The 26,127-nt window shown below is 38.9% G+C and overlaps 1 protein-coding gene across 4 annotated transcripts; it reads left to right on the top strand.

Annotated features, from left to right (window-relative positions):
• The first annotated feature begins 2,968 nt into the window (after window positions 1-2,968).
• NDUFAF6 (NADH:ubiquinone oxidoreductase complex assembly factor 6) lies at window positions 2,969-19,396 on the top strand. Of its 4 annotated transcripts, XM_070942112.1 has the most exons (9): window positions 2,969-3,184; window positions 4,865-4,964; window positions 7,308-7,430; window positions 9,084-9,140; window positions 10,446-10,548; window positions 11,262-11,395; window positions 14,610-14,711; window positions 17,753-17,809; window positions 19,243-19,396. In XM_070942112.1, exons 1-9 carry the CDS (start codon window positions 2,985-2,987, stop codon window positions 19,369-19,371), a joined length of 1,005 nt encoding a protein of 334 aa, XP_070798213.1. In that variant the 5' UTR covers window positions 2,969-2,984; the 3' UTR covers window positions 19,372-19,396. The 4 variants fall into 4 exon arrangements, with proteins under 4 accessions (XP_070798213.1, XP_070798215.1, XP_070798214.1 ...); XM_070942114.1 differs by lacking the exon at window positions 4,865-4,964 and having other exon boundaries at window positions 3,100-3,184; XM_070942113.1 differs by lacking the exon at window positions 2,969-3,184 and having other exon boundaries at window positions 4,883-4,968.
• Window positions 19,397-26,127: the final 6,731 nt, after the last annotated feature.

Below are 26,127 nucleotides of genomic sequence, written 5' to 3'. Positions count from 1 at the left end.
ATGTTTGGTGGACATGCAAAAAAGTTAAACAACTTTGAATACAAATGCATAGATTAATTCAGAGGATTTTAAAGATTAAAGTACATCTGAAATCAGATTTTTATTTTGTGATTAATGGACAGGCAATGATTAAAAAAAAGTCATGGAACTTTGTTTTTATATATGGATGACTGCAACAAGCTATTATATAGCTCAAAAGTGAAAAGATTTGATATTATTACAATAGAGGAGGAAGATGATGGAACTTGCGGAGATGACTAAATTAACTGTAAAATGGATTTTTAACATTCATTTGCTATTACATTTGATGGAGATCAGTATATGTCAACATGTGCTCCCCAAGCAGATTACGAAAGCCCTATAGGGTATACAGCAGCTTTGAGAAAGGACTTGATCACTTTGGGGCTCCCTTATGGTTCCTGTTTAATTCACACCTATTCAAAACAATGCAATAGCAAAACTAGGCTAGATCATCAGGGAGCTCATTGTACAAAGCCTTAGAATAGTTTCTTTTTGTTTAGGTGCATTCTCTTGTGCAAGTCCAATCAATTGTATCTTATTCCACAAACTCTTAAGGAAATCAAATTCTATACTTGTCCTCACCACCTCTTTTTCTAGTGGGCAGAAGTGCTTAACAACTTGCTGAGTTGTGTATTACTCTCAGACAGGAATTCTCAAAACAGTTTGTAGATAAGAGGAAGTCATTTGTTGTCGGTGTACCTGGGATCATGATTGAAAACTTGCTTGTAAAAGTGACAGAAATTGCCTATAAAGCAGACTTTGGCTTTTGGGTGTACTTTTCTCTTGACGTAATACCAAGCACTGCTCAGTTGTAAGGCAACTGGCCAAGAGATTTTCTACGGTAAATCCACCCATATCGAACTGAAGAACAGCCATGTAAAAAAAGTGAACCAAATATAAAATATAGTGAATGTCAAGAATCCTGGTAATTTACATGTAATGCAGGCCTATATATTGTATTGTTTTGCAATATACCATGTTTGATTACATGGGTGGAGTGGGGAGCCATAGAGGATTTTTTTTCATTATGCATTGTATTCTTTTTGACTTTGTTCATTGTCTAAAATCACATACAGTATGTGATGAGCAGCTGTATACATTTACCAAATAAATCAGAAATTGAATGAACTCCTTATGGAATGTTTTTAAGTATCATTGTACAATTGTTTATATATTTTCAGACACAAAAAAACCAGATCTACATGTGCAGAGTTATATTCTGCTTATTAATACAGGATTTTCTCCAGGCTGCTTGTCTTCCCCTTGGGAACAGATACCGTAGAGAAGGTGCCATGCTTGAGGGAGGGGTTTTTAGTGGTGGATCTCTTGCAGTTATGCAGATTAAAGGATAATTACTTGAATCCTCATCCCTGCCTGGCTGGGCATTTCCCAACATCCAGTGGTGAAATCCAAATTTTTTTACTGCCGGTTCTGTGGGCATGGCTTGGGCATGGTGTGACTTGGTGGGCATGGCAAGGGAAGGATACTGCAAAATCTCCATTCCCTCCCCACTCCTAGGGGAAGGATACTGCAAAATCTCCATTCCCTCCCCACTCCTGGGGGAAGGATATTACAAAATCTCCATTCCCAGCCCACTCTGGGGACAGCCAGAGGTGGTATTTGCCGGTTCTCCGAACTGCTCAAAATTTCTGCTACCGGTTCTCCAGAACCTGTCAGAACCTGCTGGATTTCACCCCGCCAACATCCCTCTCTCACTCTTCTCATATAATTTAAGATTAAAGAGATCAAATCAACATTTCCATCTACTACTGCATTCAGAGACTATTTTGTTAATCCTACGGAGGTCTAATCAGATAATCCTAACACGTTCAGTGGGACTTCCTCTACAACTGGAACAAATCTCATGGGATTATAATAATAATATAAATATAATTAATATAACTATAATTAATAGAGGACGAATAGATCTTCGAGAATTTTGCAGAGAAACGGAAAGCAATGTCCATCGACGTCTATCGGGGAGAATCCGATGCCTAGCTCAGGAGTCTGCACTGGGACGCCCCTACCTTCCTGATTTCAAGGCAGAAAGCCTAGACGGGTTAAGACAGGGGTCAGCAATGTGCAGCTCCGGAACCACATGCGGCTCTTTGGGCCCTCTGCTGTGGCTCCCTATCAGGTGATCTCACCACTGGCTGACCCTGCTCCTGCCCCTCACCCTCCCCTCCCAGTCACTCCTTGCCTGGCTTGAAAAGGTAAGGGCGACCGTGGGGGGATGGGAGAAGCAGCCAGGGCAGAGACAGAGAGATACAGAGAGAGGGGGAGAGAGAGAGACATAGAGAGATACAGGAAGAGAGGGAGGGAGGGGAGAGAGAGAGAGAGAGAGAGAGAGATGACAAAAGGATTTTGTGGTTCCCAGTGTTTTTTAACAACTGGTTCTCTGCCCTAATGACCAGCTGGGTAGGGATGGCTGGGGGGGGGGGGTGTCATGTGACTGGTGGAAGTGAGTGACATCAAGTTGGCCACACCCACCCAGGTTTTAAACCTCGTGTTTTCTTTTCTGTGGGAAACGGTTCCAAATGGCTCTTTGAGTATTTAAGGTTGCAGACCCCTGGGTTAAGAGATAAGCCGGCTAGACCAGGTTTCTTCAACCTTGCAACTTTAAGCCTGGCGGACTTCAACTCCCAGAATTCCTCAGCCAGCTTTGCTCTTGACGTAAAGCTTTGCTGGGGTGGTGGAATTCTGGGAGTTGAAGTCCGCCAGGCTTAAAATTCCCAAGATTATAAGAGGTCTAGACTAGAGGGCACCCCATCCGATTAGGGAACAGCACGTGTAAACGAAGAAGGGGGGCGGGGAGAGGCAGCTAAGCATCCGATGATTGACAGCAGAGGCGGAGCCCTCCCAGTGCCTCCGATTACGTAACTAGGCCGTGAGAGAAAGAAGCGGCGCCGCCGGTTGTGATTGATAAAAGGGGGAGGGGGGAAGGGGCGTGGCCTTAAACAAGCATGGCGGCCTCCGCGGGCGCAGCTGCACTGGGCCGAAGTTCGCGCGCGGCTCTTTCACCTTGGACGCTGCGGGTGCCACGCGCCGGGCGCGGGCGGCTGCTGAGCCCCGCCGGCCTCGGAGGGCGGGCGCCGGCTGCGTTGGCCGCTTCTAGCCAGCCGAGTGCGGGAGGAGACGAACGCTACTGCCTGGATTTGCTGCGGTGAGGCCGGCGGCTGCTTCTTCGGGTTCCGCCGGGGTTGGGGGAAGGGTCGGAGCTGGACTGGGCAGGATAAGCAGGGCAATTTCCCCCCCCTGCCGGGATGTGGTTTGCCACCGATTTGATTTGCATATATTTAGATCAGTGTGACGTCAGAGGCGCGAGACGCGCTCCAACCGCCCTTGAGCACGACCTGCAAACAGCGAGGCCGTGTCTTAATGTTGCTGGGGGAGAATGCATGAACTTTCTCCAGCTTCCTCTCCCGGGATTTAACATTTCTGTATTGCATTTATATCCCAGGCGTCTCCTCAAAGAGCCCCGGTGTCCCCCTTGTGCATTTGCACGCGTGCATTTGCACACGTGCCATTCCTAGTACAGTATCCGATGTGCTTGTCCTCTGGAGCAGGGATCTCCAACCTTGACAACTTGAAGCCTGGAGGACTTCAACTCCCAGAATCCCCCAGCCAGCAAAGCTGGCTGGGGGATTCTGGGAGTTGAAGTCCTCCAGGCTTCAAGTTGCCAAGGTTGGAGACCCCTGCTCTGGAGTGTCATCCCCTGATTTTTTTGCAGTGGTGACCACAGAATAAATAATTCACCCATTTTTCAGGTTTGGTCTTTATTTTTTTCCCAAGACAATACTGTTGTTGGTGTTGTTATTGTTCTGTCACTAAGTTGAGTCCAACTCTTGGACCAACCTCATGGGCCATAGCCCACCACTGCTCCCTTAAGTGTATTCTAAAAGCATGTTGGGTAAAGCATATATATGATATTGTACAATAAAACCATCTCCTTTTGTAGTCAAAGCTTTCTGATTATCTAAAACTAAAGAGGGAATGGCCAGAGAGATGGAATATGTTGCCCTGTTTCAAACTTAATTTGGAACATATCTCTATATTTAGAACTTCATCCCCCCCCCCCCCCCGTAAACTTTGTATAGATCCTATTATACTTACTCTCTTTCTGTCATATGTACAGTATGTATGTAACAGTTCTGCTGTTAAATTTGTTACTGCATTTGGTCTTACAGCTGTAATCAATTGATTTGATTTGACTTCATAAATGCAAGCCTTCATCTCTGATTTGAAATGGTACAACCCATTCCACCATTTCATTGCAATACATTTCAGCTTTATGTCTGTTGGGCAAATAAACGAATGTTGCCAGAATTATTTTTTGATGACCAGCAAAAATGTGTTGCTTTTTAGAGATAGAGCCTATTTAATACTTTGTGGTTGTCTTCCGATAGCGCCAAGTTAATCTTGTAATAGCTTTTGAAGACATGATGTGCCTGTAACCTTAATTTTAAAATAAATCCTAGGCACTGTGTATTGAGTATACACTTCTACTTTAGAACAGGAATGGGCATACTGGTACTGAATGCTCCTGAAGAACTGGACTACAATTCTCATTAGCCAGCCTGCAAATCAGTGCTTTAGGGTTCTAAGAATGGTAAACTGGACCATATGGAGAGTACCAGTTTACATCCCCTTGATTTAGAGAATAACTGCAAAATGATTTTTGTACTCTGCTTAGAATCACATTCTGTGAGGTGGGCAATCATGTCAATTTGATTAATAAATAAAATTAAAAACATAATTGAATTGAGACACTTTTTATCTGTTCCACTGGCTAAATGAGCTTGTAATGAAAGCAAATGCTCTTATTTATTCTTTGTATATCTAGAAAACGGGATTATGAAGGCTTCCTCTGTGCATTGCTATTGCCTGCAGAATCACGTGCCTCTGTCTTGGCCCTGAGAGCCTTCAATGTAGAACTGGCTCAGGCAGGTATTAAAATATCCATTATACAACACAGTGTTAACATTAAAAAAAAAAACCCTCTAAAAATCCCAAACATGAAGTTCGTGTTTTTTCCTGTCAGTTACTGTCTTGCCAGGTATTAGTCAGCAATACCAGGCTGGCTAAAATAGATTATTGACTTACATATGAAAACATGACAATAAAAGTAATTCCTAACATGTATATGCATTACTTTGACAAATATGCAAAACAATCCTCCAATCTTATAAAACTGTGCAAGGTGTACAAAATAAATTGTTTGGGTACTTTATAATCTTTTTAGGATTCTGTCACTATGAATAGATATTTGTATCATTCTGTCGTAATTTAGGAACAAATGAAAATAATACTGATTTTAATGAATTGCTCTGGAATATTCCATTATTTGCTTTTGATATATTCAACTGTCCCTTTAGAACAAGGGTGTCAAACTGGCGGCCCGTGCAGGCCACACACACCCTGGCTCCACAAAGGCAAAAAACGTCACAATACATGATGTCACATGACGTGATCGAGTTTGACACCCGTGCTTTAGAATATGTATCCTGATACTTTTAAGTAGCTATTGACCAATCTTTAAGAAAGTGGTTATAGCTATAGAGCAGGGGTGTCAAACTCGATTTCATTGAGGGCCGCATCAGGGTTGTGTTTGACCTTGGAGGGCCGAGGTGGGCATGGTCAGGGTGGGCATAGCCATCTCGACATTTTATTTTATTTTATTTTGATTTTGATTTATATGCCGCCCTTCTCCGGAGACTCAGGACGGCTTACAAGGCATTAAGCAATAGCCTTCATACTTTTGTATATTTTATACAAAGTCACCTTATTGCCCCCACAAACCAGGTTCTCATTTTACCTACCTTAGAAAGGATGGAAGGCTGAGTCAACCTTGAGGAGGCTATGATGGCCTCCTGCAACCCTCTGTCAGTGAAAACGGAAGTCGGGAAGGTCGCACGCAACTGTCCCAAGCTCCGTTTTCAGCTGTGATGATCTGCAACCCTCTGCTAGTGAAAACGGAGCTCGGAAGGGCCACATGCAGCTCTCCCAAGCTCTGTTTTCACTGGCAGCGGCACTGTGGGCCAGTCCTTCACTGTTTCCAGAGCAATCCCATGGATCTAAGCACCTCGCTGGCCGGATCCCACCCCCGGGCCTTGAGTTTGACATCCCTGCTATAGGGGGTCATGAAGGAAATAGATTATCTCTGAACCTATTTAAGTCAGTTTTCAAGGCTGGGTTTGACACGGGTAACAATGATTGCTTTTGAAAGAAGAGATAAATGAATAAAATCACATTATGAATTATCATTATGTAAAAGTCAGGCTTTTGCTTTAATACTTTTGTCCCAAATTAAATGTTAATTGTATCCAGAAATTATATGCTAAACAGATATGTTAGTGTGACATTGCTTGTCCCATAGAAAGAGTTCTAATAAATATTTTGGTCGCAAGCTATAAACAGCAGCCGTAATAATTGTCACTATTGAAAAAATTTGTATCTCCAAGTCAGTGAGTCTTTATTCTTGAAAAACAGTACCAAAATCTGACACTCATTTCAAAGTTGAATTTAGACGGTACGTATCCAAACTAAACCTGAGTACAACAATAGCCAAGGCTGATATTGCCTTCAAATTGCCTATTTGCCTTTTTACAGACCAGGAATAACTATGTTTGTTAGATAAGCTTGAAATGTTTTCTTGCTTATCTTCTACTAACTACTACTACTACTACTAATAATAAGTGGATTAAGAACAGTTGAAAGATGTTATCAGTCTAATGATTAGTTGGGAACTTTATCAACATAATCGTTCCAGAAAGTAAAATTTGGTTTAACAGAGCTGGAAGGGACCTTGCAGGTCATCTAGTCCAACCGCCTGCCCAAGCAGGAGATCCTATATCTGCCTCTACCTAGGATCAAACTCACAACCTCCTGATTGTGAGGCAAGAGCTCCACCTCTAGGCCATAGCAGCTGGGCTAATTATAGATTTCATTTATAAATTACATATTATGGTTGATAGCTTCCTAATTTTAAAATGATTAAATCTTTGCAAGCTCTTTTTAATACCTGAAAACTTGGGATTTCCTAGATCTTCTCTTACTTATATCTTTGTCATCTAATGAGATCTATTGTAGTTGTTTGCAAATAACTAAGAGTGGAGCCTCTCTCCTCTCCCCATGGTGGGATTCCTCATTCATGGAAGAATCCTGTGTATCTACAACAGGCTGCTCTTTTTCACATCTCCTCCTTTTGTTTAAGCAATATCATATATTTGATGTGATTAAAAAAGCAGGGTAATTGGACTATCACTCCTACTCTGTTTCTGTTCCAGATTAGAGACTCTGTAACTGAGAAGACCATTGGTTTGATGCGGCTAGAGTTTTGGAGGAAAGCTGTAGAAGATATTTACCAGGATAATCCACCACAACAACCAGTGGCAATAGAGTTGTGGAAGGTATAAGGCTAAGCAGTGAATTAAATATTTTTTCGGGTAACTGAATGCCACCCTGAGCAGTACACAAAGCTAGAATCTTCTTATTTTTTCCCCCTTTGGGATATATATATATATATATATTTTGAACAAGTGGAGTTGATGGGGTGTTCTCTGAGTTATGAGTTACATTAGCCCATTTTAGCTTTATATTAATGTTTCTATATTTTGCATCTCAACAGTGGCAAAAAAAAAAAAATCAATGCACCCAAGTTTTGTCAATGCTGGTCAGCAGTATAAGGTGGGGTAGAAAAAAAGGGAATAGGTGGGTCAAATGTTTGGTATAGCATAGCCTTTACATTTTAAATTGTTTGTAATCACAGTGCTTTTATATTTGTGGGAAATGCTCTTGGAAAGTTTTTATCAGCTGGCTTGAAAAGAAGTGGATTTAAGATAATGGAGAAATTAAATTCAGGAAATGGAAAAATATCTTCCACGTTGTAGGGTAGATACTTGGGTGTGACCCTTTATCAGGAAGACATGGGGAGAGGCAACTGGGCACTCTGATGCAAATGATGCCCTCTTTCCTTGGAAAGTAAACAAATAGTGCCAATCGTTCTGATAGTTTGTCTAATCTTTTCCAGGGTGACCTTCAGGTTTTTCAGAGGAAGTTGCCTGTCCTTTGGTCCCCATATAAATTAGAACCACCTGTCTGGCTTCGCAGCAGTAAAATAGAGTTTCAGATAAAAGTTTTCCTGAATATAACATTCACTTACTCAGTCACCAGTTACAGCTTTGCATTCCAATTTTACCTGTATCTCTATTATCCACAAATCTGTAACGATTCCTAGGAATCTTCTCTTGTAAAAATTGTTGCAGATGTTCAACTTAATTGCTCGTGACCTCACATTTAAGAGGGTCGTAGTTGCTTTGCAGATCAATTCAGAGTAGCAATTTACAGATAATCCTAGAGTTATGACGGTAATTGGGAGTGGAATTTCTGTCACTAAGCGATGCAGTTGTAAAGCATGACGTCACATGTTAACTGAATTCCACCAGCCTTTAGCCAAGACTTTCTGGGCTTGATCCCTCCAGGGCCTGAGCCTCAGTTCTTCTAAAGTAAGGGACTGCCTCCCCTTTAGTTCCCCAGACTGTTTGTTCTCTCCCATCTGCAGGGCAGTAAGCAGCTCCAAAACCATGTGCCCCTGGATTAATTGCTTCCCTACAACTCACAGGCAACGTGGCATGCTGTGGCTTTAGAGGTGCGCAAAACCTCAGCTGCTTCTAGGAGCCACCCTAGACTTGTTGTGGCTGCAGTCGCCTTCACCACCTGGCACTCTGAGGCCTCTGCTATAATAAGACATGGCTGTTTTTAAGATTCAAAGAGAGGTGATTTGAATTTCAAGTGTTTAAAGAGATGTACAGCCCTGTAGCCCAGCCAGGATAGCAATATATCTTTCACTGCATTTATTTATTTATTTTCAAAAGCTGCACCACCTCTCACTTGATTAAATTGTCATTTCAATCCCCTACAGCATCAGATTGCTGACTGTTGAAAATGGAATGTTAGATTAAATAAGCTTTTAATATAAGATAGCAGTGGTGTTTATCTTGGTTTGATTTTTTTTTATTTCTTCTTGTTTTCTACATGAGTATATCCTGTTCATCTGATTTTAGGCTGTTAGGAGGCAAAACCTGACCAAAAGATGGCTTATGAATATTATTGACCAAAGGGTAAGTTTTACATTATTTTCAAAAAAGAAAAATTCCCCCTTCAGTATTCTTGAATAACCTGAATAAAGAGAAGTCCTTGTAACTGAATTCTATGTTGAGGGTTATGTTTTTGCAATAAAATACTTAGTGTCTTTTTGCAATAACAATCTCCAGAACAATTTGAAATGAGCCATAACATTTAATATAGGACTCATAGACATGTATAGCAGCATTCTGTAAGCTTTCTTTACCATTTTTTTTCAAAAAATGTGACTGTATGTCATGGTAAAGATGCAATTGCAACCACTGTGGGAAAATGCTTAATTTTGAAAGGCTGAAAAATGTCCTGAAGTGTTTATTGTACTGTAAGAGACTATAATATACTGTATTTGCATTAGGAATATATTTTTAAATATTTTATAAAGGTAATATAGAGTAAACTGCAGTATGAACAAAATATCGAAAATAAATGCGGGTTATGATTATTACTGTATTTTTCTTCCCTGGTGATTTTAATTCAGTTTCCATAAACATGCAAGATTTTACTGTGTTATGAAAGGTAAACTAGCTGAGTTAGATTGATATTTAGGAAACTACATAAATGTCTTGATTTCAGTCCCTCAGAGATTATGCAAGTGGCTATTGAGAAATGCTTATTGGTTTTGTACTAATAAATAACGAGTAAATAAACTGATTAACCAGTTTAATTACAGAGCTCAGTGGAAGATATGGTCTGCATAGTAGAGGCATCGTGAGCTTCTGTCTTTGCTGAAAAAAATTGTCAACCTATATATTCCTTTTATTTTCAATCTGATTGACTTTCAAAAAGTATCTAGCATTACCTTGAGCTATTTAATCATTACATTAGCAGGCAGCTCAATAATACCTCTTTCCATTAGCAGATTCCAGCTGTTTCAGAGGTACACAATTAACTGCATAATAGGATCAATTTCCAAGGCTCCTCTATTTACAATGACTGTACATAAAGGAGACCTGTGTTCTTTCTAGCTGAGAGGAAAATTTGTAAAGGTAAAACATCATCTCCTAAACATGATTATATGCTTCTAGTAAAGATTAAGACTTCTTTTGTTCTTGATGCTTAGCAACTCCTTTCCCTCTGTTTTTTTTTCTTTCCTTATTTTTCTCCTCTCTTTTTTAAACAAAGGAAACAAGACAGTGATTTAGTTTAGGAGGAAAAATAATCTACATGTCCCCAACTCAGAAGATAATGCTTTCTTTTAAAAGTGACATCCTTCTATTTCTTAAGTTAACTTCAGTGATTGGTTGTTCAATATATACTTCCCCCTTTTGTTTTCAAACGCACAGGAAAAGAATCTGGATGACCGAGCTTATCGGGATATCAGTGAACTTGAGACCTATGCTGAAAATACACAGAGCGCACTCCTTTATCTCACCCTAGAAACACTTGGTAGGTGCACTTGGTTCCTCTGGCACTTGCCACATGGATGGATGTACCAATGTAGGCAGTAATTGATTTATGACCACAATTGAGCCCAACATTTCTGTTGCCAACAAAGTTAAGTGAGCTTTGCCCTAGTTTTATACAACTTTTCTTCCCACAGTTGTTAAGTGAAGGAACATAGTTGTTAAGTGAATCTGGCTTCCCCATTGACTTCGCTTGTCAGACGGTTGCAAAAAGGTGATCGCATGACCCTGGGATACTGCAGCTGTCACAAATGAGTCAGTTGCTAAGTGTCTGAATTTTGATCACTTGACTATGGAAGTGCTGCAGTGGTCTCAAGTATGAAAAATAGTCATTAGTTACACTGTGTTGTAACAGTCACTAAATGAATGGTTGTAAGTCTACCGTAGTTTTTTTGCTCATGGCCTACCTATGTGATTGCATTTTCTTATAGGGTAACTATGTTAATAAATGCAATTATCACATGTACAATTTAAGATTACAGTTGGCCAGTAAAAGGCAGAGATCTTCTTTTCCCCACTCCCCAATAATAATGAAGTTCTGTTTCTAAGCATCCGACAAATATGGAAAATCCAAATACACTGTTTGCATTTTTATATTGTTCTTTAAACAATGTCTTACCTATCAGTTCTGACTAGATTTTGCTGCCTTGCCATTTCAGTAAGTATCCTTTAGGCTTATCTTTTCTATATTTACAGGTGTGAGGGACATCCATGCAGACCATGCAGCTAGTCACATAGGGAAGGCACAAGGCATTGTAACGTGTTTAAGGGCAACTCCATACCATGCTAGCAGAAGGAAGGTGTTTCTTCCCATGGATATTTGCATGCTGGTAAGACAGTAAAGCTGAGATCCAGTTTTGTAACAATATTCATACTCTTGATATCATGTTGATAGATCAGGTAGCAACATGCAAATTCTGCTGACAGTTGTGTATCATTTCTATTTTTAATAGGATTTCAGAATTGGTCCTTCAATGGAAGTGCTTGTACATCATGACTTATATTTTGTTTTGGGTATAAGATTACTAGATGGGAAATTATTGGAACACTAATCTTTAAAACACCTTATCGTTATTGTCCTCTTAGATGCCTAAAAACCTTGCCATGATATTCCAGTTCATTTGTTGATCTCTATATCAAAAAATGATGCATACCGTATTTTTCGGAGTATAAGATGCACCTTTTTCCCCCCAAAAAGAGGGTGAAAATCTGGGTGTGTCGTATATTCCGAATGTAGCCCCGCTCAGCTTCTCAAATGGAGGTTTCAGAGGCTGAAAAAAACATCAGAAACAAAGCTTCAGAAAAGATGCCCCCAAACCGAGCTTCAGAGGCTTTTTTCCTGAAGCTCTGTTTCGGAGGCTTTCAGAGGCAGGAAAAAAAGGAAAAAAAAGCTAGGCACAGAGTTCACAACCAAGGAACCTGTTGTTAAAATTCACCTCTGGAAACAGCTGATTGGGGGTATTCCGGGAGGCCGATCCACCTGCCAATCAGATTTTTTCTTATTTTCCCCCTCAAAAACGAAGGTGCGTCTTATACTCGGGTGCATCTTATACTCTGAAAAATACGGTACATGTTCTTTCTGCTTACAATCTTAAAAACTTTATGTCTATATTTTCATTTATTTTTATGCATTCAGGTAGTCCTTGTTTAAACAATAACGGATTAGAATTTTGTTGCTAAGCAATGCAGTTCTAAAGCATGACAAAATATAACTGCATTGCTTAGTGATGGTAATCCTGGCACTCCCCATTGCCATAGTTAATCAGATCCCACCTGATCATTAGGTGAGGATCCATCCCAATCCAAACCATTCCCAGGTTCGTTCCTCCCAGCCCTAAGCCTTGGTAAAATAAGCAACTGTCTCCTTTGCCTCCTCTTCAATTCCCCCCACCTGCATATCTCCTCCGCTTCTCTGCCCTTTTCGCCTCTTGGCACTCCACCATTTCTGCCAGCCCTGTTCTCCACTCGCCCTGCTGCCCTGGGCTCTGCCTTCCAAAGCCCCACAAGAAAGCTGTATGGGATTTGAACAATGTGGCCTTGTGAAGAAGCCAACAGCTGCCTCACGAAGGCCAGACCAGGCACACCTCATCGGCAGTGGGAGGGAAGAAGATGGTAAAGGCCAGGTGGGGATGACAGGGCCAGTGGAATGCAGGGTGGCCAAAAGAGCAGATCTGTGGGGAGAGAAAACGGGTGAAGGGAGTTGAAGCACCCATATGGTTGTAAGTACAAGTGGATTGCCAAGTAATATGTTACTTGTTTGGGTGTACTGCAGTGGGTACAACTTTGCGAACCGAGCTTAACTGTTAAGGATTAAAATGAGGGTTTCTGCTACCAATAGACCGTGGTCCGATACGCAGACGAATGCATCAGCAAGAAATTGATTGAGCAGTCTAGAGAAACTATTTGGTTTAATAAAAACATATGAAAACAAAACCTACAAAAAGGCTTCAACAGCCCATAGAATCCTCCTCACAGCAAAGTCCATTTAGCTCTTGTTCTTCTTGCCAAGCAAGGGAGGCATCCAGCGTTCTTCAGCAGCCTTCTCAGGAACAAGGCAATGATTCAGCTCTTTTAGCGACTTCAGCTCATGGTGACTTCAGTTGCTCAGCTCTCGGCTGGAGAGTCTCTGCTGGTTTCTCTCTGAGTCTCTCGAGGCTCTCAAAACTCTGAAAGAAGTCTGTTCCTGCAGCTACTTATATACACCTTTCTGACCATTGAAAAATGCGGGAAACTCAGAGCCACGAAGCTGTGCTCTGATTGGTCCATTCAAACAGTTCACCAAACAATCAATTAGTTGCAGCAAACATGCTGAGAGGTTTTTACCTCTAACATTAACTGTTATCATTTGTTCAGTACTGACATAAATTCAAACAGTTGCTAAATGAATGGTCATTAAGTGAGGGCCACCTGTATGCAGTTGCTGAAGACCAGAAGGCATTTGGCAGTGACATGGTAGCTATACTTGGGGCCAAAATGTTTAGCTCTTTGTGTGTGTGTGTGTGTGTGTGTGAGAGAGAAAGAGACAGCGAAATTGGGTATTGTTGAAATGGTTCAGAATTAGCACACCTATATTCAGATTAAGGTAAAGGTTCCCCTCGCACATATGTGCTAGTCGTTCCCGACTCTAGGGGCCGGTGCTCATCTCCGTTTCAAAGCCGAAGAGCCAGCGCTGTCTGAAGTCGTCTCCATGGTCATGTGGCTGGCATGACTAAACGCCAGAGGCGCACAGAATGCTGTTACCTTCCCACCAAAGGTGGTCCCTATTTTTCTATGTGCATTTTTTATGTGCTTTCGAACTGCTAGGTTGGCAGAAGCTGGGAAAAGTAATGGGAGCTCACCCCATTACGCAGCACTAGGAATTTGAACCGCTGAACTGCCGACCTTTCCTATCGGCAAGCTCAGCATCTTAGCTACTGAGCCACCGCGTCCCTAACATATTCAGATTATATTTCTCATAATTTGAGGAGGCTCCAGAAATGGTACCTGCTACCCAAGTGTGCAATAGTTATACGGAGGAGCAAGGCTACCCAAACTTTAGCTGGTATTTATATTTCTTATTAGTAATTTCACGTAATGGAGCAAATTAGAATTGTTAATCTCTCAGCTCCTTGCTTAATGTAATATTTACCTCATTCACATTTTTGTTCCTGAGAAAAGCATTAAAGCATTTATTCATTCCTTTCATATTTTATTGACTCAGTGACACGATGCTTTGTAATAAAGCCTTTTCCACTGTGCTACTATTTAGATGTGTTCAGCTGCCACTGGTAATTCTCTGCCAAAGATTGGCAAAAGCTATTGTAAAACCTTCCTGAAAGCGAGAGTGTTTTATGAAGGGAAATTACTGTGGAATTTTCTGTTGACATAAACATAAGATCACACTTTCTGAACTATCCTTAAGACTTCAAAAGATATCACGTTATATAGTATATATAACATGTTTATCTATCCATGTAATATACCTTCAGAACAGTAGTATATGCTTCCAGTGTATTTCCCAGGAACATTCAAAATTTGTTCCTGTTTTCCTTCCATGTATGTCAGCATGGTGTTTCACAACAGGACTTCATAAGAAACAATGAGGCGAAGAAAATAAAAGATACTGTATATGACATTGCAAGTCAAGCCCATGTTCATCTGGAACACGTGAGTGTCTGGATTTTATCAAAAATTTCATTATCAATATTGTAGACCAGCAATCTCCAAATACATGAGGACAGAATTCCTCTCCAGCAATGGATAGTGGACATACTGGCTGGTAGTACACTTACTGTATTGGGGAAGGTTAATGTAAACCATAGTGGAACTTGGATAATTTAAGTTGTACAAATGGACAGATGCCAAGAACCCCAAATTTAAAAAAGAACTGGCTTTCTCTGGTTGGACATGAGAAAAAAAGACAAGTTTTGTTACCATTAATTGTATATTTGTGCCTTGTTTGAAAATAAAGCTGGATGCTGGAATTTTTGAATTGTAACTTTAAACTTTAAAAATAAATATTAGTGTTTAGAGTTTTGTGATACTGGCTCTTTGGAATAAGTGTTTCCTGTCCAGACTGTTAGAAATAATATTGACAGTAATGCTTCTTTTGTTTACTTTGTCCCCTCTTTGATGGGAGTTCTGCCATACAAAGATTTCATTTTTAATACTGTAGGTCAAATCCTTACCCATGGCAGAACAACAGCTGCAAAGCAGCAGTTTGATCCTCCAGTGAAAAAGTGTACATTAGAGAAATTGTGTAGCAAATGTATACATTGGGGGAAATACAGGCAAAGATTATTTGGGAAATAGCATTTATAAAATGTGTTTACATTTTGGAACATGTGTAGTGTGTTTAGTTCACATAGACTTTAGAAAAAAGCATGCAAACTAATATGGAGAAAGTATGAGTTAAATATGCAATTACTGATTAGTATAAAGGAAAGTTACATGTAAATAAATGTTGCAACTACTGTAGTTACAAGCAGTTGTTAGGAGTATATTCTTCAATGGCCAACAGAGGGCGAAATCCATCTGCTTTTAAGCTTACATAAATTATTTCCATGTTATTATGTCAAAACTGTATGTAGCCTTGATAAATATAATTCCTGCTAATGTTTTGTTTTTCCCTTCTCCTCTTCTCTGCCTTCCATGCCTAATTTAATACTGCAAATTGGGGAGGGGGGAGGGGTTTGTCTTTCTGGTGATAGATAGCGTAAGAACTCTAGATCAGGAAACACTCATTTTGATCCAAGATTTCATTTCTCAGTCTCTCAAAAGCAGGAGTTTGAGACATACAGGTTGGCCTTGAGTTAAATTGCTCACTAAGCAACCATTTGAAGTTACAAAGGACCCTTCAAAGGTTCTTATGGCCTAGTTCTGATGGCTACTCACCCTGTTTCATAACCGCATTTTGGTTGCTTGGCAACCAGCCAGCATTTACAGCCATATGGTTATGATTGCTGTGTTCACAACAACTACTTCAAGAAAAGGTTATAAAATTAGATCAAAGACTCAGCATAAATTTAGGATTATTGGTACAGATAATCCTCAGTTTAGGACTACAATTGAACCCCAAATTTCCATTGCTTCAGTTGTTAAATGAGTTGTGCTTCATTTTACAACTTTTTGGTCACAATTGTTAAACAAATCACTGCAGTTGTTAAGTGAATCATGCGGTTGCATAGAAATGATCTCTGCAGTTCTACAAAGTAGTATATACTTTCTGACTTCTAGCATAACTGGAAAAGAGAAGAAAGCAGAGCAGAATTACTACAATTACTTTGGTTTGTGTGGCTCTGTTGATTCATTAGGATAAAAAAAAATAAAGCTGTGGGGATGCTTCCAACTTGTGCAAAGGGTACGAGAAAGTGAGGTTATTAACAGGAGCAAAACTCTGAGTAAGAGCAAAAGTAGGCTTCCTTTCTGTGGGTGGCATTAAAGTTGTGAAACGTCTTTACACTTTGGGAAGTGAAACTAACTTGAAAAGAAGGAAAACTTTTTGGACGTTCAAAGTTAAACTCGGAGTAGGAAGGTCCAGGCCAGATTTTGTGCTGATGTATATGTCACAAATTGGAATGAAATAGCACTGTTGATCACCCGTCACCCTAATTGCTCTATCCCTGATTTGCTGGCTATGCTAATAGTGAAGAGTGTGGCTTTTGATAGGGAAGTGAAAAGATACGATTCACAGGTGAGGGAGGGAGGAAGGAAGGAGTTTCGTGATCATGTCTCTCGTAGTCAGAGGCAATTACCAGACAGGAGTAGGAGGATGTTTCTCAACAATATGCTGTTATCTTTTTTTCATAATCTGATGCTCTTATTCTGTCTTTCAAAAGAGACATTCTTCTGATTTGCAATATATCAGAAATGATGAAATTTGTAGCTAACCCAGATTTCTGATACCCAATGCAATACACATAGTCCTCAATGTATGATCAGAAATTCTGTTGCCAAGCAATGGGTTAAGTGAGTCTGTTTGGCCTCGCCGTTGACTTCGCTTGTCAGAAGCTCCCTTGGATCACAAAGGACTATGATATGACCCTGGTATACCTACAGCTTTCATGAATACATGCCAGTTGCCAAGCACCTGAATTTTGACCACATGACTGTGGGGACACTGTGATGGTCATAAGTCTGAGAACCAGTCATAAGTCATTTTTTCAGTGCCATCATAACTTAAAAAGAATGGCCATAAGTCAAGAACCCCATCTGTAAATTTTCCAAATGCTGTACATTTCTTAAAAGGAGTTTTCTTTTTATAAGGTATTTTCCATTTAGGGTTAAGGAATGTGGGGAGGGAGGCAGTTATTATACAATGTCTCTCGTTCACCCAGACAGCCAATTCTTTATAAACGATTACAATTTTCTTTAACAATAACCTTCTATGAACATATAATCTCTGCGTAATCATTTTTTTAAAGTTATATTTTCCACTGGCACTAGAAACATAAGTCATGTCCTATCCACTATTTATCTGCTTTTCTTTCTCCTTTTTAAAATCTTATCTGTGAGCTCTTTCTACTCACATCTCTGTTTCCCACTTTGTCTTAGCTTTGAAGTATGTATGAAGGTGCCCAGTTAACTCTCTTCTTCCTTTCGTAGAATAACAATTTACCATTTCATCCCAGAATCTAATTCATGAGAAAGCGTCTCGCCTTGACACATTCCTTAATTTTAAATGCATCCTTTTGTCTGTCTCTTTCCAGGCTAGGTCCTTCAAGAAGAATGTCCCTGCCAAAGCATTTCCTGCCTTCCTTTGTACTGTAAGTGGCTGTATTGCTTTTTTTTTTTAATTCACAAAAAATTGTGATCATGTATTCAGCCTTCAAAGACCATTCTGAGACTATGTCTGAACTACAAAGCCTTATGACAAATATCTAGCCACATTATCAGATAGTCTTGCTTATTCACCTATCCCCTTTGGCTTTTCTTTCATAACATTTGATTTAATCAAGTGTTCTGGTAAACACTGTCTCATTTTGACATAATTAATGATGTGTTAACACAAGCACAATGTAGATTGGGATTTTTTTTTAAAAAAAAAGTACAGTCAATATGGTTGTGATTTCTAAATTGTCTAAAGTTGAGATGGGAATCCTTTCCCAAAACTATTTTTTTGGGTCTCCAACAATTACAAGGAATGTTGTGGTGTTGCAGTGATATAGATAGGATCAAATTTTGCCATCTGGCTTTTTATTAGGAAGGAAGGTTGGGCTCTTCTTCCCAAGTAAAATAACTATGTTAAATGTATCAGAAACTTAATTTAGCTAGTCCTCAATTTAACAACAGTTCATTTAGTGACTGTTCAAAGTTACAACAACACTGAAAAAAGTGACTTGTGATCATTTTTACACTTACGACCATTACAACATTTCCATGGTCACCTGATCAGACACTTGGTAACTGACTCATATTTATGATGATTGCCATATCTGATGGTCATGTGGTCCCTTTTTGTAACCGGACAAGCAAAGTCAATGGGGAAGCTAGACTCACTTAACAACTGTGTTACTAATTTAACAGCTGCAGTGATTCACTTAACAACTGTGGCAGGAAAGGTTGTAAAATGGGGCAAAATAATTTAACAAATGTTTCACTTACCAACAATTTGGGGCTCAATTGTGGCTATAAGTTGAGAACTGTCTGTAGCCAGTTTGTGTTTGTGAGAGTAACACTTTCACTGTACAGAGTGAAATTTAAAGTTTCTATCTGAAAATTAAATATGAATTTCATATTCTACTACCCTGTTTCCCCTAAAATAAGACATCCCCTGATAATAAGCCCAATCGGGCTTTTGAGTGCATGTGCTAAAATAAGCCCTCCCCGAAAATATTTAAACGCATGCACAGCCGCTCCCTGCCATTTCCTCTGGTTAGGTTGACAGAGCTGGAAATCAGGTAAGACGGCAAGAGGAGCCCCGTCTTGCTCCACGCGCCCCAAAATAATAAGACCTCCCCGAAAATAAGGCCAAGCGTTTATTTTGGGGTTCTAAAAAAATATAAGACAGGGTTTTATTTTCAGGGAAACACGGCAGCATGACATAGTGTCCTATAAATCAGTGTTCCATTTGCCATTAATACATTGGCATTTTATAGCAAGAATAACAATAATTATTGTTTATATATTTCATTGTTTATAATATATTTAATGTTTTGTTTATATATAATAATGATTATTATATCCTCTTTCTTTCCAGGTTGCTGTAGAAGATTATTTACATAAAATACAAAAAGCTGACTTCAATGTATTTCATCCAAGTTTGCACCAGAAGAGCACTTTACTACCTTTGCATTTGTATATTAGATCATGGAAAAAAGCTTATTGAAAAATATAAGATTGAGTCTTTCTGATTGAGAATTATTATTATTATTATTATTATTATTATTATTATTATTATTATTATTTTCACAGCAATGGTCATAAATATGAACCAGTTGTCAAGCATCCAAATATAAATCATGCGACCATGGGGATGCTGCAAAAGTCATAAATGTGAAAAACGGTCATAAATCACTTTTTCAGTGCCGTAACTTCAAAAGGTCACTTAATGAACTGCTGTAAAGTGAGGATTACCTATACAGATTAAAACACAGACAGCAAAATTTGACAAAATGAGTATACAGTTTTCTAGTTAGCATAGGCATTGTGGAAATCCTGGGAGTTGAACATTGGACATTTGACAAATGTCCAGATTGAGGAGAATGTCCTATAGAATGCTGATTTTTTACTTTTTTAAAAGATTGTTTGCATGCCTTAACTTGTTAAAATGTTTCACTACTGCTTTTCACCAGAAATAGTAATTTACAAAAAACAATAGCATGCAAAAAGAAAGCCCCCACATGCAAATTTAACAAAATAATATGCTTAAAAGCATGAAACACAAAAACCTGAAAAGTATGCAGATTATATATTTTCACTTATATGTGCCGGTCATAAATCCCTACAAAAGAGAAACCAAAAAAAAAGTTATTTTCTAGCAACAGTAGTTTGGCTAATTAATTGGCTGGTACTTGGTTAACGTGAATTGTAACTGTATTCTGTGGATAACTAACTAACAGTATGTTAGTTATCAAATGTGCTTCTTTCACAAGACACTTAGAAAATATTTGTGTATGTGCATGTGCATGTGCACCTTCCAGTCAGTTTTTTTTTTATTCCTGGTGACTACCCGGATAGGTTCTTGAACTTGCTTGGCAATATGTTGGAAGTAGCTTCCCATTGCCTCCTTCCTAGGGCTGAGAGAGTGACTGGCTCAAAATCACCCAGCTAGCTTGATGCCTAAAGTGGGACTAGAATTCAGCATCTCCCAGTTTCTAGCCTGATGCCTTAACCAATATATCAAAAAATACGAAAAGAAAAAGATACTGTTAACATGCTAACATAAAAATGCATATTTTTAAAATTTCCTTTACAGAACTATGTAGATGCCTGCATTTTCAGTTATGATTTCATTAGTAGCACAGGAAACAAATATATTTATTTATTTACAAAGTTAAATGGCTGCCAATCTCATACAATGCTTTCAGGTGACACACAAATTTTCTAACATTTTTAACTTGCAAATACTTTTAACTTTTGCTGCTGGATGAAACACTCTTTCAAAATTGGCCAGTAGAAATATCTGTTTGGCTTGCAAACTTTTTATATCATTCAGACATTTGATATGGAAACTTTTCTAGTATGATGTGCAGGAATTAAAGTTACGATTTGTTGGTCAAATCAATACAGTTCATTCTCAGATGTTTGCCTTATGAAAAGACAGTTGTATTGGAATAGCTTTACTATGGAATTGTTTTTTAAAAAATAGTATTTCTTTGACAGGGTGTGCCTAGGAAAGAATTTTATATATCTCAGAAATCAACCAAAGTTTGAACATCAGTTGGCTCAGGAGAATAATATTAATTACACTTTGGCCTATGCCTGTTAAATCTTGCCCAGATAAACTGAGAGGTTGGGATTGATGAAGAAGCTTCAAAATCTGTTTTGTATGCAAATAATACCCATTTGAATCTACAACATTTCAAGAAAAGTTTAGAAAATTTCATTTTCTGAAACACAGGAGACCTGGTACCAGCAACTATAATTAACACTGCCCTAAAATAGACTAGTGGTTTGACTCAGAAGAAATTGTTCTTCATTTTACTTAGGCTCAGATAGTCTTTAATCTTTTGCAGTCTAGCTGCAAAAGGCAAGAAATGACTCCTTGTGTGATGAAAGGCAAGGAGGTGTAGTAAAACCCAGAGAATATGCATGAGCAGACAGGAGCCAGTAAACAGGATGTGAGTTCAGAAAATTGCAACAGAAGTCATGTGAGATTGTAAGGTTTTAAAAAATAATACAATACTGTGTCAAAGTGCAGGTATTCCTGGCTATGGACTCTGTAATCAACAGAAGCTAAGTAGGTGAAATTTGTCATCTTCAACCCCTAATTTCCCTTCTCTCAGGAAACTGCCTAGAATTCTCCCTGTGGATGAACACAAGGAGGCAGCTTGTGACAAGTATTTTTCCTTGTGCTAATCATTTACAGGCTGATGGGTTAATTTCTTCCTTCTGTTTAAAAGAGTTAGCTAGCCTATCTATGCATCATTTCCTCCAGCAATCCTTCCATCTTCTGGCCTCTTTCTCCTCTTTTTAGTATACATGAATATCTCTGCTTTCTCTGATATTATTTTTTTTAAGATGTCCTGTATTCTGAATGGAAAAATATTGAACTGTACAGGTAGTCAGTCCTTGCTTAACAACTGCCCTGCGGTTTGAAATTATTCTGGTACTGAAAAAGCATGTTTATGACTGGCCCCCACTGCAGCATGCCCATGGTCGTGTGATTGTGATTCCAGCACTTCAGAACCGGTGGTGTTTGACTGTCGTAGTGTCCTGTGGTCATGATTGCCATTTGTGCCTGTCACAGCTAACTTCTGACAAGCAGAAGCTGGCAATAAAATTGTAAGTTGCGGTCACATCTCTTGCTTAACAACCATGGGTGATTCCCTTAACTATTGCAATGGAAGTGAGGTAAGGCCATTGTGGTCATGTGATATCTCGCTTAATGATTGTATCATTTAGTGACAGAGTTGTCAGGCCCAATTTTGGTTGTTAAGCAAAGACTAATTCATCTCAGCATTATCCCCATATAATATTGACTGATATCGACTAGAAACTTGATTAAAACCATAACCCAACATTGTCCTGCCTGGGATTCTCCAGTTTTGTTGGTCTACAATGCATGGTGAGGCATTCTGGGATTTGTAGGCCAATGTAGCCAACCCTCAAGTACAGGCCAACAGTCCTTTGCATGCAAGAGAAGTAGCATAATAATTGGGAGGAATGTGAATGCAACCCCAACATCTTCATTTGATTTAAGAGATTGCTGTACAATTAGCACAAAGAACTGACCTAAAAAAGACATATCTTCAGGAACCAATGGCCTTGCTATGTTGCTGAATTACATGCATACTAGTGAAAGATTCTGGCAGTTCTGGTTCAGTGGCATCTGGAAAGCCATTTATTTCCCACCCATGTGAAAGAATTTGGGATATGCTTTTATCTGAATACATTTTACAATCCTACCTGTGAAGTCTGTGACCAGACCCAATTTTACTACCATTTTTAATGGTCATAAAAGTAAAATCAGTCATAAATGTGAATCCAGATTAACCAATGGTGTTTTTTGCGGGGCCACGGAATGGTACAACTGACGTAAGTTGCGATCACATGACATGGGGGGGCGGGTGACAGTCATAAGTTCAAATTTAGGTTGTGAGTGACTTTTTGAAGGCTGTAATCAATTCAAATTGTTTTTACAAATGTACAAATTGTAAGTTGATGGTATACGTTCTGCGTAAATACAGTGTTTTCCACATCATATATTTGTGCTACCACATTTGAAACTGAGGGTCCTAATTATATAATGTAATGCAAACAAAATAATTATGAGAAAGAGATTTAAGATAATTATTTAGTACAATAAGTCAGCCCAAATTGCATATCAGAAATATATGTACTCAAGGAGCTGTAAACAGATGCAACTGGGTAGTATATGTCATCAGAGCATAATATTCTGATATCTCAATCAGTATCCATTTGGCTGCAAAATGGCACATAAATTCACAAGGTTTGTGTGAATAAAAGGGTAGGGATGTAATCAATATATAAGAGCTTATACTGTAGTGCCTACAAGATCTCAATGATATTTAGCATCTTTGCTTACAGAATTAATCAAGAACATTCATTCATTCATTGAATATCAATGTTGAAAGAATTCTGTGTACTGATGCAGATATTTGCATGGCTCCCAAGAAACATTGTTCAGATATTTAAGATATATTATGTTTCTTAAGTTTAAAGAAATATTGAAGGTGCTTTGAGACACATTTGTTCATCACAGGAGGAAATAAAATGTGTTTTAAAGCTAGCTAAATAGTCTAGAATTGTCTCTCTGTACTCTAGAATAGCACAAACACTTAGTTTTCATTAAGTCACCCCAGTTTTAAAAAGTTACAGATTCCTCCATGAGAACTGAGTCTGTTCACACAATATGCTTTTTTATTCCTTAGAAAATTGATTCATTCAGTAACCAGGTTAAATATGTTACATAATCACTGCATAACATGATGCAAATCAAGCTTAGACTTGAAAACTCCCCAAAACCCCTCCAGCCCTGAGATTGTTTATAGCAACTTCTTCCCTGTTGGCAATCCAGCCATGTTACAAACACTTCTGTATGTATGTAAGTGGATAAATGCAAATCTCTCCATATCAGAAGTTGTCAGATTACCTGAAAAATGCTTAACAGAGACAAATAAAAAGATCAAAAGTAGAAGGAAGGGCTGAGGGGTTCCCACTCCCTCTTTTTTGTGCCTTTGAGTCAATCTTTACTCCTGGCAGTTGCCTGGACAAGTTCCATAACATTTTCTTGAAAAAAAAATTAGAAGTAATTTGGGGTTGCCTTCTTTCTTCCTAGGGCTGAGAGAGAGTAATTGACGCAAAATCATCCAACAGGTTCATGCCGAAAACAGGAGTAGAACTCATGGTCTCCTACTTATTAGTCTGGTGGCTTTAAACACTAAACCAAACTGGCTCTCATACCTGGCTTGATAACAGCTGAAGTGAAAGGATCTTGAAAAGATAACCAAGAAACTGAACATGGGATTGTTCAGATCACCCAGTTAGCTAGTGGTTAAGTCACAGGGCAGACTAATAGAATGTACTAACATTCTAACCAGCTTAATTCCCATAATTATTCTAGAACTAAATTAATTCTTCCCACTCAACCATATGTTGTGCAAATTGCTTCCTGGAGAGTAACAACAAATGTATTTTCCTGTATCTGAGTCAGATAAAGTCACCATCTTGGGTATTCTTTTTCTGTTTTACAGGGTCCCAAAAGAGGCAAAACAATGTATGACTGCACAAGCCCTTCCTTCTCTACCTACAATAATACTAATTTCAATTGCACCATCATGGTTTTTTTCTTCTGCTCTGATAAAAAAAAAAAATCTCACCACAGTATTTCTTAACTTTTGACAACTTGAAGATGTGTGGATTTCAACTCCCAGAATTTCCCAACCAGATATGCTGGCTGGGGAATTCTGGGAGTTGAAGTCCACACATCTTCAAGCTGCCAAGGTTGAGAAACGTGCTCCAGGAAATGTTTTATGTAGCAGATGGGAAACTCGGAATATGGCTGTTTCTCAGCTGACCAAGTGATAAGTGATTGCTAGCTGTTGGCACATGGCAGTAAGTCAATGGCCTGAGGAAGCAGATGATGAAACCAGCCATTTAGTACAAATGTGGCTTATGAATCAACATGCAGCTATGTAGCTGCAAAAAATGACAAACAATTTTAGACTAGCTCAGTGAAAGCACGATATTCCACTCCTAGGAGATGATACTTCATTTTCTTGTCCCTGTAAAGCCCCTCCCCAGATACCATAGCTTATATAGGATTCAGACAAATTGAAATAGGTTTAGTAAAGTGTAATGGGGATGAGTGTCAATTTGGTGTAGCAGTTTAAGGTAACAGGCTAGAAACTGGGAGACCGTGAATTTTAGTCCCACTTTAGTCATGAAGGCAGTTGGGTGATTTTGGACCCAATTTTTCTGAATGGGTACAAAATATCTGCTGGGGCTATTAAGAAAGACTGAGTCTGCTTTCTTCTTTAAGAGCATGTTTCTCCATTTCTCCCTTTGGGGAAATATAATATGCTTCTTTTATCTTGCCTTTTTATGTACACTGAGATAATATGCACCAACGATAAATTCTTTGTGTGTCCACACTTGGCCAATAAAGAATTCTATTCTGTTCTATTCTATTCTATTCTATTCTATTCTATTCTATTCTATTCTATTCTATTCTATTCTATTCTATTCTATTCCAATCCCCCAAAATATTTTATTCTTTGGTGGTGGTGGTGGGGAAAGCTTCCAACTCTTTTGCAGAGGCTAACTGAACAGAAAGGTTATATGCTTAAATTAAAATCCTTGCAGGGAGAGAAAATAGAACAGAGTTCAGCAGAAAAGCAAAGTTTCTAATGCATAGTTCAGAAACTACCAAGGTTAAAAACCAAAGAAAAAGAATTAAAAAGGAAATAAAACAATCGATTCTGTGAAACTTATCTCAGGGCCTAGTCTTCCAGAGAGGAAAACACACAGGATGAACAAAACAAACATGTCTCCAACAGGTCAGATTATTCTATAAAATAAATCCAAAATCCAGATCTATGTTTAGTGCTATTATTCCCCAGAACACTGGGTTTTTCCTGCTGCTTCAATTCCAAATGCCTAGGAATTGGGGATTTAGGTCACAGAGTTACACTTTTCCTCATGTGGCAGAGAAGATACAATAAAAGCAATGTGGGGCTTCCTCCTCTTTAAAAAAACAAAACAAAAAACACCATCTAATCAGAAAAAAGGAGGAAAATTTCTTGCTCCTGATTGGTTGTTCACAGTTCCCTGAGTGTTAATGGTCTCTGCCCTCTATCTAGATTGGCAGATTAGATTTGATTGAAAGATCACTGAAGCTTTCCTTTAACATCTTTATACTTAAATGACATTTCTCCTCATACTAACTGAAGGGCAATAA

This window comes from Pituophis catenifer, unplaced genomic scaffold (genome assembly GCF_029215685.1).
Source record: "Pituophis catenifer annectens isolate HBS135680 unplaced genomic scaffold, rPitCat1.0.hap2 SCAF_3, whole genome shotgun sequence".
In the NCBI taxonomy this organism is placed as follows: Eukaryota; Metazoa; Chordata; class Lepidosauria; order Squamata; family Colubridae; genus Pituophis; species Pituophis catenifer.
This window is presented reverse-complemented; position numbering and strand designations above follow the sequence as displayed.